Source organism: Asterias amurensis, chromosome 4 (assembly GCF_032118995.1).
Source record: "Asterias amurensis chromosome 4, ASM3211899v1".
NCBI classification, from domain to species: Eukaryota; Metazoa; Echinodermata; class Asteroidea; order Forcipulatida; family Asteriidae; genus Asterias; species Asterias amurensis.
The window spans coordinates 22,313,825-22,327,955 of record NC_092651.1 but is presented as its reverse complement, the minus strand read 5'-3'; the positions used below and the strand labels follow the sequence as shown (position 1 = coordinate 22,327,955).

Genomic DNA, 14,131 nt, shown 5'->3' with positions numbered 1-14,131 from the left:
TGAATCGGATCATTTCAAAGTTCCTTTTGGGTGTTTCAAAGCTCAAAGCTTGAACTTTGCATGCTTTGCACGTACCTGTACAAACTTTGTAAAAACTTAGCACTTTGAATTTAGCTCTTTGTGTTTTAAAATTCATAGATTTATACAATTAATTTGTTCACTTTTACCTGGAATCTGAAAAAACTGAGTTTTGTGAAGTTAGTGTTGAGTATTTTTAAATATACAAATGATATTATTTTTTGCATGGATGCTTTGCAGGAATTGTAAAGACTGAGCATATTTTTTGAAATTAACTGTTTTTCTCAACTTCTTTTCATCAAACAAAAAACTCAGAGTGAAAAGTCAAAATGTATAATATGGGTAAATAATGGTTCAACATTGCAAAGTATAGGCCAATCCATACATAGATAGCTTTGGCAGGGTCTTCTATAAAAAGCATTATCTTCCAGTACGTGCTAATCCACCAATCAGATGCTCAAAGTGGAGGGTGGTATACAAACCTAGATACATGTAAACTTACTCCCAGTTTTTATATTGCACACTGCGTATTGTGAGTTGGTCAATGGGTCACGCTTCGCAAATGGACTGTGCAAAAATTACATTCTAAACTTTGTGCGTGTGCATGCTGTTCGTTCTGAAATTCGGCCTTGTTGGATATGGGACGTAGAAGCGTTATAACTTTTCCGTATTTCACTCGCGCTTGTGTGATAACTTATAACATCTTTAAAATTGAAAGTTGATCCGAATAACTGGTTTAATATTCCTGTGTCTATTCTCTGTCGTGTTTCAGAGGAAGCCAAACGTCATTTACGATGGCCCGTCAGTCATCGTTCAGTCTTTATACAACATGCCCCTCACACCGGGAACATTTGGCAACCCCACAGCACTTGAATACTTAGACACCGATGTACTGTGTGTACAGGACAGTTTATGTGACAGTGAAGTCAACCAGATCACAACGCATAAAGAAATATCAAAGCGTAAGTAATATTTCATGCAAATACTGGTAACGTGTTGGGGTACTTATTCTTCTGTTTCTTCCTCTGTTCCTACATCAGAAAATGTATTTCTTTTTCAAATCTTCCTCATGCTTGTTGGGTAAATAAAACAAGCAAACAAATAAATTGCTTGACAGACATGATTGTTCGGTTTACGTTTGATTTCGCTTGGGCAAAACACCTGCATAAAGAAATATCAAAGCAGTGGACACTATTTGTAATTCTCAAAACAATTGTTAGCATAAAAACTTACACGGTAACAAGCGATGGTGAGCTGTTGATAGTATAAAACATTGTGAGAAACGGCTCCCTCTGAAGTAACGTAGTTTTCGAGAAAGAAGTCATTTCCCATGAGTTTGATATCGAGACTTCAGAATTAGATTTGAGGTCCTGAAATCAAGCATCTGAAAGCACACAACTTCGTGTGACAAGGGTGTTTTTCTTCCATTATTATCTCAGAACTTCGATGAACAATTGAGTTCAAATTTTCACAGGTTTTTTATTTTATGCATATGTTGAGATACACCAAGTGAGAAGACTGGTCTTTGACAATTCCAAAAAGTGTCCACTGTCTATATAATAAACTAATAACTCATGCAAATACTGGTATCTTGTTGGGATACTTAAATTCTTCTGTTCACACTTCATGATTTTCAATTGGAGACTTTCAAGACAATAGCCTAACCTCGCTCAATTTAAATTAAATGATAGTCCAGGGCTTAAAGTTTAAAACAGACTGCAGGCCTGAGGCTTGTGATTTCAATGTCAGGCCAGTAAACTCAATACCTGGGGGTTATTGTACATTTATAACTGTGTAGTAACTTTAAAATAAAAAATGGTGACAAAATCTGCGAATGGCCACAAGATTTAGCTTATACTTAAACTCAAGCAAAAAGCTCAATTTGAATGTCCTGTTTTTTTGTTGCAAATGTTGTTGATATTCCACAAGTCAACATAGTACCTCAATTTCTAAACCAAAACAAAGTTCTCTTCTGCCCAGACATTATTTTCCCAGACATTGATGCTTGATTTATAAATTCAACAGAATATGTCTGGATTGTATGGTGATGGACGATGAGAAATAAATAGCCACTTAAAAGCTTTAAAGGAAAACTTGTAATTCCAGGAATATAATATGAACAGTATTTGTGATGTTTCACACCCATGGGATAGCATTTGACCTTGAGAAGGTACAAATATCTACCTATTCAAAGATTAAAGGGGCTGCACCTCTCTCCTTGTACCCTGGTCCTGCCCCTCATGATTCATAGACGTCTTGCTGGAGGCCACTGCCTCGAAGTTGACCTTCTCTTCAATGTGGCATTCATGCTAACAAAAATAAATGTTTGGCTCATAGGCATTCTGCTTTTGAGATAGACTGTTACCATTCTGCTTTTCATATGTTTCTCATGGCGAGTGATCTCGCCCATCAACTTCAAGCACAAATTTTCGGAACTGTAATTTTTCTGATTATTTTATGTTCATAAAAGGAAATGCATTTATTGTTTTTTTTGCATTTTACTTCATAATTGGTCCCTGTGTTCATACATGTATGACCAAGAGGTGAAAGGTGATTTCTGGTTGCTCATCAACAAGAACAAGCATCAACTTGGGGAAAAGTGGGGAAACAGAAACATGTTGATTATAATGTACTTTCTGTTTTCATGAATTCATGTTTTAAATTAAAAGCCTTCCAGAAAGGCTCTGTTAGGGTCAAAAAGTCAAGTCACTAACTTTTTAAAAATAATTTTCTTAACCAAGACACTACATGTACCTTAATAGTTTTAAAGAAAGAAATACAGCAGATATGACTTCACCATAGTAGTGATTCCTCCTTTTTTTCTCAGTAAAATGAATATTGTAAAAGAATATAGATTTATGATCTATACAAAATTCCATGTGCAGCATAGGGCTTGCCAGTGCTGTTTAGTGCTCAGACCTCAGACCGAGCAACTAGCTGATCCTATGAGCCTATTCAGGGTACCCATTTCACCATTAAGAACATGTAGAGGTTTACACTGGGCAAGCACTAAGATACAGTCTACTGGAAAAACACAATAGCCAAACATGTTGCATTGTGTCCATTCTTTGAACTCCATTCATATGGAAAAGTTAACTCTGACTTTCTAAGGAATGTATTTTTTTCTCAGGACCAGCAAACATTGCCACTGTGTGCTGTTGAGTGGAAGGTTTATGGGTTATGGCTTATTTGCTGCGTGTTATTCTCAACCTATAGGCCTGCTTCATGAACCAAGATATACACCAAACAACATCATTTACTTTACTGTTTCGTCTGATAGAGTCTCGTAAAAAAAAAATTGAATTAAATGTTGAGTTGAGTTGAGTTGAGAGAAGGGGAGAAATCATCATTGGCCTAACTTGGGGACGGGGGAGCCCACCCCATTTTCCCACGCTCAGACCATGCTCAGACTAAGCTAGCTCAGACACCCCCCCCCCCCTCCCGCTCTGAATGAGATTCTTAAAGGCACACAAATGGGTGATTCAATACACACACATGCACAAACATAGCATCTAGCTACCTAGAGTAATCTTGGTGGTCTAGTTGGTCTAGAAATGTAATGGTCGTGGGTTAGAGTCCCAACGGAGTAATTTGCCTGTGCTTTTATTTTTCACAGAACTCAAGAAAGTATTGAATATACAGCGCTAACACACAACACCGTGGTGTTAGGGTGAAACCAAAATAAATATTATTTAGCATCTATTAAAAATAAAACAATTGCTTTTTATTTATTTATTTTTGTGTGTGTATTTGCCCGCACCTAGCCCATCCCCCAAATGGAAATGGCTTGTTTTGACACTGCAAACCGCCTCTGCAAACCATGCATTGCTGAGGTAGAGTCGTTTAAAAGTTATGAGGTTTTTCTCGACAGGACCTGTTGATCGTAAACACGAATATGTTGTATTGTTAATTCACAAAGGACGACTGAACGTCATGCACTGGAGTTTATTTGCTTCCCAGTAGCTATGGTTTGACAACAGATTCACGGGACCATGACCAAATAATCGCAAACAGAGTTTTGCAATGTCCCAGGTCCATGGGGCTGAATGTACAAGGACAAATAATAGGCTCATTCATGTAGCACAATAAATGCAAACTTTAAAGCACAGTATCTGCCTCAAGCGGCGCTCATGACACTACTCAGCAAAAAATACCGGTAATGTTTTTTTTTTTGTCTATTTTGCTGCGGTACTGGTTGTGGTAAAGAACCAATGGTGAACCATTTTGAAATAACTCTTCTATATGTTTACTTATTAATTTTTCTTCATCAGAATCAAACTCATATTTTGCATTTTTTCAGTTCACTTTGTTGCATCAGAGTCATTTGCAAACTCAAGAGAGCTAATATCAGTAGCTTATGCTTCATCAAGGGAGGGAGTTTTATGTTCTGATGACTTTGCATGCATTACTTATACTACATTTATTGTGAACATAAAAGGTTTTAAAGGTATTTTGTTTGTGAAGAAACTTATTTGTATAAAAAACCTTGGACTCTTCATTCAGAACACTTTGATAACAAATTCAATAACGATGTACATTTCTTGTTTTGTTTTGCCTGTCCTTCAAGCGATTGGGTGTTTTTATTTAACGAATCAATCAAGAGAGGGCGCTGTTAGTGTGTAACACTCATGGTATTACACTCGGAGCCGTAAGTGCTGCTTTGGGTGCGTTACCGGGGCGGCCGCCCCGGGACAACTCTTTTCACTTTTCAGTGCCCATCGACGAGACAAATACACCCCCCCCCCCCAAGTACAAAAAATATATCATTTTAATCACACGTCCGTGGTCGGTTTAGTTTTACATTATTCTACTCTTATCTTACTGTTACTGACCCAACTATATGATTGTTACAGAATCAAGGGGGTAATTCCCGGTGCGAGCGAAAAGTGAAGGGGTCTGCAGTTGCACTCGCACGTACGTAATATTTAGTGATGACGTGACAGACTCCGGTTTAGGTGTTTCTCCAGGTATATGTTTTGGCATTCCGATCTGTGAACCCATGGATAAACATGAAAAGTGGAAACTTCCACAATTGTTTTCCCCGCCATATATCCGGGCCACAAAGGCACCTGATGCGGGAATCGGAGAATACCGGATGTGTATAAGGTCACTGGCCCCATCTTTCTGAGTATGAGCATAGAGTACTCTGTCCTTACTCTATGGTATGAGTGTGTCCGAAACGACGACTTCGGCTATAGCTACGTCTAGATCAGCGCGTCTTCCAGTGTTGAAGAATAGGCAGACGCGCCCGATCTAGCCGTAGCTGTAGCAAAAGTCGCCGTTTCGGACACGGCCTTAGTCATGGAATGTGTGTCATATTGAATGGATATTATTATTTGCGACCGATTCAGGTCATTGCTAAACAAAATTTGTACAACTTGCGGATCTCAACTGAATCAGAAATACGTCAGTGAATTAATGTGCGAGTCGTAGACCGTCGTAAATAAATCACAATTCAAATTTAGTGTGTGTGAGAACAAGTTTACGCATCGATCTCAACATTAACAACCACTTTTCTTGTGGAAAAACAAAACATGACAGAATTTCTTAAATTAATGTAGCCGTTGCTTGGCCGTTTCTTCCTGATATTAGTCCTACTCTCCTTTGCCTTTTCTCCCACATAAATTAAGGACTGATTACTTGGGAAAAAAATGAAGCATTTGTTGACGACCGATGGAGCAGAATCTTCAGTCGTAAAATTCGTTACCCGAAACAAATCAGGGCCCTGCAAATTTTGAGAGCTAGGATAGTGGGTCGGCCAGAAAAAGATCTCTTGAGGTAACCTTACACAAAAGCTAAATTAATAGTTAAAGGCCCGTGAAGTTTCGGCCGTCTTTCTTGGCTAAAAGGTTCTCAAAATAAGAGGATTTTTTGTTTTTTTGTTTTTTTGTTTTTTTTTCCTTTCCTTCTTTTTTTATATATAGTCGTACCACCTCGTACTACGTACTAGATTTTCATTTTGTCTACATTTGCGGTGAGTTTGTAGACCGCCGTCTTGTAAATAAGTCTTCAACTCGCGGTTTGGTCGACAGCATGCTGCGCCGCCCGCCGCGGTTGAACCCAACGCGCATTGAACTCAATGGCTACACGGTTTCTAGCTGGGTCGCTAGAAGAAAAAAAACATTGAATGAAGGCCTAGCGGTAATACATTCATCGTTTTCCATTATCAGGGGAATAGTGGGATCCCTTTTCCGCACTGTGAACTCGTGCAGACTTTTCTACCTCCATAACATCCCGTTTGTAAGTAGTGCAATGTTTATCGACACCTATCCGAAATGCCGCTTACTACAACGATACGACCGCGCGCCGCTGCTAAATCGATGCAAGTAGTCCTTCACTTCCGGGCAGATCACAGCGCGTAGTGATATCTAATCTAGTTGTTAGGATCGCCGCATGTTTTTAGGGTATCTACAGTGTGTGCGCTAACCATACGGAGATTTATACAGCGCGTTAAAAAACCTCAATGTTGTGAATTTTTACACGATGGCTTCAGACGTAAGAAAGGATCTAGACTTGCTCCTTCAAGCTGGTAAGAAACCGTAATGGTGCAGTGCTGTTGTGTCACTTGTATACTCTCCTCAAACCGTGATTTGGGGGATTTTTGTCCAGTTTGAAAATCGCTACCGTGTTGAATTACCCGCGAAGCAATTCTCTTCCGGACTGGAAAACCAGGAAGTGGATGTGTGGGTGTCGTATGTACGCACGGACAAGCCGTTCGTAGTCATGTACGTTACATACACGAACAACAAAACAGTTGAAAGTGCGTGGCCTGGATTTTTGTGTGGGTTGCAAATTTGGAAACGATAGTCCTCTTTGTATCCTTTCTTGAGTTGTTTACAGTTATGTATCCCAGTTATGTTGGTAACGTGGACGTCTGCGCTTCAATTCTTGACATGATTATGGTGTTTGGTCGGATACTCGTTAACAAATAAACTGCTGCGGTTCAATTGCGGAATTGCGAAGTCGTCTATCTGTTGAGTGTTTGTTTTTTTGCACGAGTGTCCCTCTCATGTGCAATTCGTATCGTACCCCTAGCTGGCAAAACAAAACAACAGACCATGCTTGATTTGATGATTGGGCAGTCGGTTTCAGTCAATGTTTTCTTCTCTGTCTTTCATTCACCCGTTTCATTTTCTGGACTGATGGAATCTTGAGTTGAACCCGACTGCTGCATGTCTTGCTTTCATTACACTTTCTGTTTTCTTCTCAACTTGAGACAGTTAAAAAAATAAGGAATATCTTCAAGTTAGTGCGACGTGATATTTCATTCACTGCCTTCGAGGAATAAGATGGGATAACTTTCCGTATCCTGCCACCACCTTCTCACTCATTTTTACAAAAAGGGGTGTCTCATTGAGGTAAATTAGAATACTGTATTATTTCATACTGAATGAAAAGTAGTTGGCGTGATACGAAAACTTTTCCATAGGATGTGTTGCCGACTGAATGATTAACATTCAGATTCAAACTCAATCACTCGCACTAGGCAATCGTTCTCCTAGAGGTGGATGGCAAAAGCGACGTTAAAAAACAGAGATTGGATGTACCGTAATTTTTCCTGATTTCGTTTTGTACCAGTCATTTACAAAAATACATTTTATGTCAGCTGTGATAATCATGACCCTCCATCTTCCTGATGGTAGCAGTCCGGCTGAGGGTTCTAAAGCAAGTCACCATAATCAGTATCAAATTTCTTCCATTGTCGTCAGACTTGTGACAAGATATTTCACATTTTAACCACTGTCAAAAACATTAAGACTACACATTTTAATAAGTTGACTTTTATCTTCAATGGCAATAGGCCCTTAATCACTTACAAATAAAACCTAGAGAACATGTTTTGCAGCAAAACTTAACTAAAAATTTTACAGTTAAAACACCGTGTTGTCCATGGTCTATAATAATGTGGACTTTAACTTCTCAATCTCAGTAGTCGTAGACCTACTCGTTAGACGACAATTTCTATCTTTTTCTGGTTGTTGTTTTCTTTTTCTTCAATTCAAATCATTAAAATTTAATTTTTTACAATTTTTGGATTTTGAAATAACAAGTTCTTGAAAATAAAAACTTTTTTAATAAAAATAAAAAACGATTTTAATAATATAAAGTTAAAATATTTTGTTAAATCTTGGGATGAGATGAGAATGCATTTTGTAGAAACATTTTTTTGTCAATCCTGTCCACTTTTTTTTTTATTTTTTTGCAAAATGATAATATTTTATGGCAAAATTTATTTTCCTTATTGATGATTTTAACTACCATAAACTTTGTTAAAACCTAGAGAATTTGAAGAAAGAGAATTGCACACAGTTGCACCTAAAACTTTTGTTCCATGAACTTTGAATACCCCCTCTAAAGATACATGTAGCTCTTAGCCTAATATTTAAATTTTAACAAGGGAAAGCTTCTTGCACTTTTTAAGAGTGATTTTTTTTTCAATACATGAATTATTCATTGTTATGTTAATTCAAAAACCACTGGATAATGCAGTGTTAGCCAATTGGACTATTAAGGTCATGTCCAAATACCTCATCAATGGACTGTTGATATTGGTATTCATCAATAAGGCCTGGTATTCATGTATGAGGCCATGCAGTGAGAAGTGAGTGTCAACAAGGCAATATAAAGGGACCTTATATTGACCAATTTTCGGGTCAATAATCACCCTGCTGTAAGGCATACAGGATATCCTATTAGTTCTAAAGGCCTATGCAATGGCCTATAGATGCAATGGCCTTTCATTACAGTAATGGTCTACTTGAAGATGCTGTGTGTATTGATTTCACCTGCTCTGCTCACTGTTTCTCATGTACATGTGTTTTGTTTTGTAAGGAATAGTACTGCAAAGGCCTCTACGTTGTTAGTTTTAATTTCAAGTGGATAAAGTGGAAATCAATAAACATAATACACTGGCAGGAGAATTATTTCTCCAAACTGAACTTGATTCTTCAAAACTAGCGCAACATCATGTGTTGCAATGCTAGGAACATCCATTTAGTGTAGTTCATTATAATCATATTATCATGCCTCATAAATTTGAATGGTGAATGGTACATCTACACTTCATTGTACACTACATAGGGTTTATTAAAAACAGATCTGTAGTACAGGGTAATCTACATTGGTCTACATATCAAATTTACGGTACTGCACTTGATCAACATTCTAAGTTGAAATTTATAGCTACATTGTATTTTAATAATTGAGAACATACATGTCAGGGTTTCTCCCCATGGCTAACTCATTGGGCTGTCGGGTGTGTTTGAAGTGCAGATTATGTGCACATCTCAGTTGGTAGCCCCCCCCCCCCCCCCCCATTTTATCATGGTGTGGTCATCTTGATTTTACTCCATTCCAACTCATTGTTACCAAACTGAGGCTGAACGAAATAATAGTCTGGTACCATGTTTGTGCAATGAATGTTAGCATTCAATACTGTTATTGGAAACAGGGAACAATGTTCACGATGGTGACGGCGTGATAAAGGTCTACATGTGTATCAAGAGAAAACTATGAATGTTCCAGATTGCACATTCTGACTTTAAAACCAAGATTAACACCAAGTAGAAACCATTCTGAATGAAGACCCTGTTACTATTCAGTGTGCTTTGGCATGGACTTAAAACAAATTGTGTGGACCTGGTGTGAACCCTTCATGGTGTGTTCATGCAGTTAAAGCCAGTGGACACTATTGGTAATTGTCAAAGACTAGCCTTCACAGTTGGTGTATCTCAACATATGCATACAATAACAAACCTGTGAAAATTTGAGCTCAATCGGTCATCGAACTTGCGAGATAATAATGAAAGAAAAAACACCCTTGTCACACGAAGTTCTGTACGTTTAGATGGTTGATTTCGAGACCTCAAGTTCTAAACTTGAGGTCTCGAAATCAAATTCGTGGAAAATTACTTCTTTCTCGAAAACTATGGCACTTCAGAGGGAGCCGTTTCTCACAATGTTTTATACCATCAGCCTCTCCTCATTACTCGTCACTAAGAAAGGTTTTATGGTAATAATTATTTTGGGTAATTACCAATAGTGTCCACTGCCTTTAAATAATTTGTGTAAATCTGAATATTTGATACGGCATGATAATAATTTAACAAAATTAACATTTAGTAAAGCGTACAAAGCACTGTACACTAACATCTTGATTAACTGATTTACAAAAGGTAAAGAATGAATAAAATATTGAACAGAAGATGAAGAACAATAGTAGAAATGTAAATTACAAACGAAATGGGTTTTTGACATGGCTGACATTTAAGGATTCAAGAGACGAGGTCTGACGGACACGTAGATGGAGATTATTTCTTGAATAATTAATTTTTGTTCTCTTTTTAAAGACCTAATATTCAGGGCCATGGCATTTGTATTTTAGCAAGGTTGTCTGTTATTGTTTGGTTAGTGGATGACGTTTTGTGAAAGCAGCAGTATATCCTAGCCATACAGGATGTGATTTAAGGCACCTCAATTGGCATGCTGTATAACTTCCTGAGCATAGCTTACTGGTTGTTTTGATGGTAGCGGCTTCTGGTGACTTAGATTGATTGTTTATAGAAAACATAAAGTCGTATCCTTCCGCGTTAACATCTCAGTGTGAAAAAAAAAAAAAAAAAAAAAAAAATGAACAGGATGTGCCGAAATGAATGTACAGTCGATTCTAGAAATTGGGAAACATATTTTTGTTGAAAAAAATGTTGACCAACTTGTCAGTTAACAGAGCAAAGAGCTTGCATAAAAAGCAGGGGTCGAAATTGCCACTAGCCCGCTAGCCCGGGACTACCAGATTTACAGCCGGGCTACTCATTTTTCCAGTTTGATAGCCCGACGGGCTAGTGGAAAAATAATGCAAAGATCATCATCACAAACAATAAAGAACTATGTTATTGGTGTATTGTAAAGTTTGAGCCGTGACGCGAGACATAATGTGTCTTTCGGGCTACCAAAATCTAATCAGGGCTACTAAAAATTATTGGTCACTAGCCCTGCTGACTACCATGGAAATACACTTAATTTCGACCCCTGATAAAAAGTTACTAGTTAAAATCATTATCGAGCGAAATGTAAACATACAGTTGAAAGTATTTTTATTTTGGTGCTACAAAAAGTTAGTACTGTGAAAATGTTGAAGAAGCATTCGGTCTACTTAAGCATTTATTTTGTCAAAGAGTCTAAATATGATAATTTGATTACAAACCAGTATCTTGAAAATGAAATGTGGAAATTGAAGGTCTTTTTCTGTTTGTGTGTTTAGCTCATGCGTGTGACACAGAAAGTTCAGGCAGCGGAAGGGACATGATGGCTGCCCACGCTCTCCTCGATATTTCACCAACAACGAGTGGAGAAGAGAAAACGTTTATTTTGCAGAGTAAATCCACAAGGACACAAAGATGCTCCAGTACAGGTAAATGACTATACAAATATTTTATTTAGAAGTTTCATTATTAACTCTCACATCCTAAACATGTAAACCCATCAAAATCCATGTACCATACAGCCATACATGATCTAATAGATTTTGTTCGATTCTGTTAAACTGAGTATCTTCCTCCTTCCATTTTGTTATTAAAAAGTGAGGAAGGATCCCAGTAAATCACCCTTTACGCGCCATAACTTATCAAAGCTCATAACTGTTTGATATCCGAGTATTTTTGTAGTCTAACCCCATGTCATTATTAGTTTGGTTTGTTTCATGTCTGCTTGTTATTGCTTTTATTATAAAGATAGGATTTAGGCTACAGCTGGAGAAATCATTAATTGCTAATCTACTGCTACTGTTACTAATCTGTTGGTAGCCACTACATGTATATTGTACACATTTCTATCAAGATGTGATACAACGTTTGTCATGTTGTAATTTGTAAAAACCACAAGTTGCTGAGTGCTGTTTGACGCTCTTTCTTTGATTCAAACCACAGAACAATACTGATTTTTTTTTTTTTTACACAATCCGGAAAGTATATAAAGTGCTTAATTACACATCGGTGTATGGCTAAAAACTAATTAAAATATTGATCTAGAATTGCAAGGGTCATGGGTTCAATACTCACCCGAGTAACATGCCTGTAAAAGTTTTCACAGGACTCAAAAAAGTACTGAGTACCGGTATACAGCTGCTAACACTCAGTGTATGGGTAAAAACTAATTTTAATATTTATCATTCATCTCACTGAATTTATTTCTTTATGTTCCGTTCCATTAAAGGTTCCCTTCCACCAAGTCCAGCTGATAGTGGGGTAGCATCAGACAAAGAGGCTGAATTAATACACACAGGTAACCCCATATTATCCATTCACTCCCCTTTCCATCCATCCCCCCCCCCCCCTAAAAAAAACCCCACCTCAACAAGTACCCCCAAGCGACTAGAAACACAACGGCAAACAAAGTTAAGAATTCAACACTAGGGCAATGTTCCATGTTGTTGTGAAGCCTGTTACAACCCCAAACCCATCAAAATCTACATGATTGCTTGAATTGAAGAAATAAAAAAAATTTTTGTGTTTTTGTTTACTGTTTGAAATTTGTGTGCATTATTACATGTGGGCTAGTGAACATAACTTGCAGGGAAGGAAAAATCCTGTTGATGTACTTCACCTTTCATGACAAACAAGTTTCAGACTTCTTCATTTATTCAGAATCTTATCCCTAGGTACTCCACCATAACCAAGAGTCAGACAGTCCCAGTGTTGAGTTACCATAAAGTGTTGGACTTTTAAGTAAAGGAAGGAAAAATCCTAGAACACCCAAGGGACGTTGGGGTTAAAAGAATTGATGTGAACTTTTAACAAGTGGGAATCTTGATTATTTTTCCAGATGCTCACGAGAGTTATTCCATTCTTGCCAGTTCCTTCCAACCTACAGGTAAATATTCTATGAACTAATTTTTTTATGAAATGGTCCATCGGGATTCAGAGCTCAAGTTCAGGTGGGGGGATCCACAAGCCTGCTGAACTTGGTGAATCTTTACTGGACCGGTATTTTATTTACAAGACAATAATCAAAATGAGAAAAGACTAAAATAAAAAAAAATTAAAACACAGTTTTATTTGAACAAAACACTATTAAAATGAAGATGTATCTGTTCTGTTTTATGGATGATACTTAGCAGGATAAACAAACAATTGTGAGACTCAAACTCAACACTTGAACATAATCTTTTAATACAAAATGTTGAATCGAAAGGGAAAAAACAAGACCGCCAAACTTATCCTCTCTTGAGTTTACCAGTTTACTTGCCCGACACTGAAATCATTGACCCCAGGCCGGTGGTCCAGTGTAAAATTTGAGCCCTGGGGACTGATTTCTATTAACATTTATGATGTACTTTTGAAAATGTACATTTGCTGGTAATGGTTTTGAACTAACAGAAAGCTTTTAGTTTGCTCATTAAAAATAAATTCAAACATTTTCAATTTTAAAACTTTGTTTTGTTTTGTCCATCTTCCCAAAGATGATCCCTCAATAATGGTCAGCCCAGAACCCGACTATGAGATTGAGCTTGAGAGTGATTCCATGGGTGACTTCCAGGCACCATACAATCCGGACAACGTACATAATTATAGCAAAAAGACAAGTCCCAAAAGTAAGTCGTAATGAGGTGCAATTCATTAAAACATTTTTACGTTCATTTCTAAATTAACCATTTACTATAGATTCTTGTTAGTTTTGTGTTCATTGTGCATTATTTTACATTGTATATGTAGCTGGTATTGCAATATAATTTTACCTTGTCTCATTTTAAAGTAATAGTTTGTAAGAAATAGGGGCCTACTGTTTTGATCATGTCCTATCTCTGTCTTTTTTTTTTTAAACACTTTATCCCATTTTATAACAAAGCAGCTCATCTCTGGGGGGTTTGCTTTTTCTCTAAACATCATTTTTCGAGTTAGGATGTTTTGCAATGGAATGGCTGCACTCTTTGCTCCTTTTCTCTTCTCAGCTATGAGCATGGAAAGTGAGAACTGGTGAGCGGGCCACCAGCAATCGTCTCTTTAGTCTGCTCCTATTGTAGCCATGTTCATGTATGAATATTATCATTAGACAATCTATAAATGCTTGTTATTGATTCGATGGTATCAGAGGCAACGTGTGTTGTATTACAGAGTGG

General features: G+C 37.4%; 1 protein-coding gene across 1 annotated transcript in view; it reads left to right on the top strand.

The window, feature by feature from the left end:
- LOC139935689 (uncharacterized) overlaps positions 1 to 14,131 on the top strand; it is a 32,874-nt gene that overhangs the window by 10,260 nt on the left and 8,483 nt on the right. The window contains exons 3-7 of the mRNA XM_071930221.1: positions 791 to 980; positions 11,279 to 11,428; positions 12,229 to 12,297; positions 12,838 to 12,885; positions 13,475 to 13,606. Coding sequence (XP_071786322.1) covers positions 791 to 980; positions 11,279 to 11,428; positions 12,229 to 12,297; positions 12,838 to 12,885; positions 13,475 to 13,606 — 589 coding nt within the window. The remainder of the gene's footprint in view (positions 1 to 790; positions 981 to 11,278; positions 11,429 to 12,228; positions 12,298 to 12,837; positions 12,886 to 13,474; positions 13,607 to 14,131) is intronic.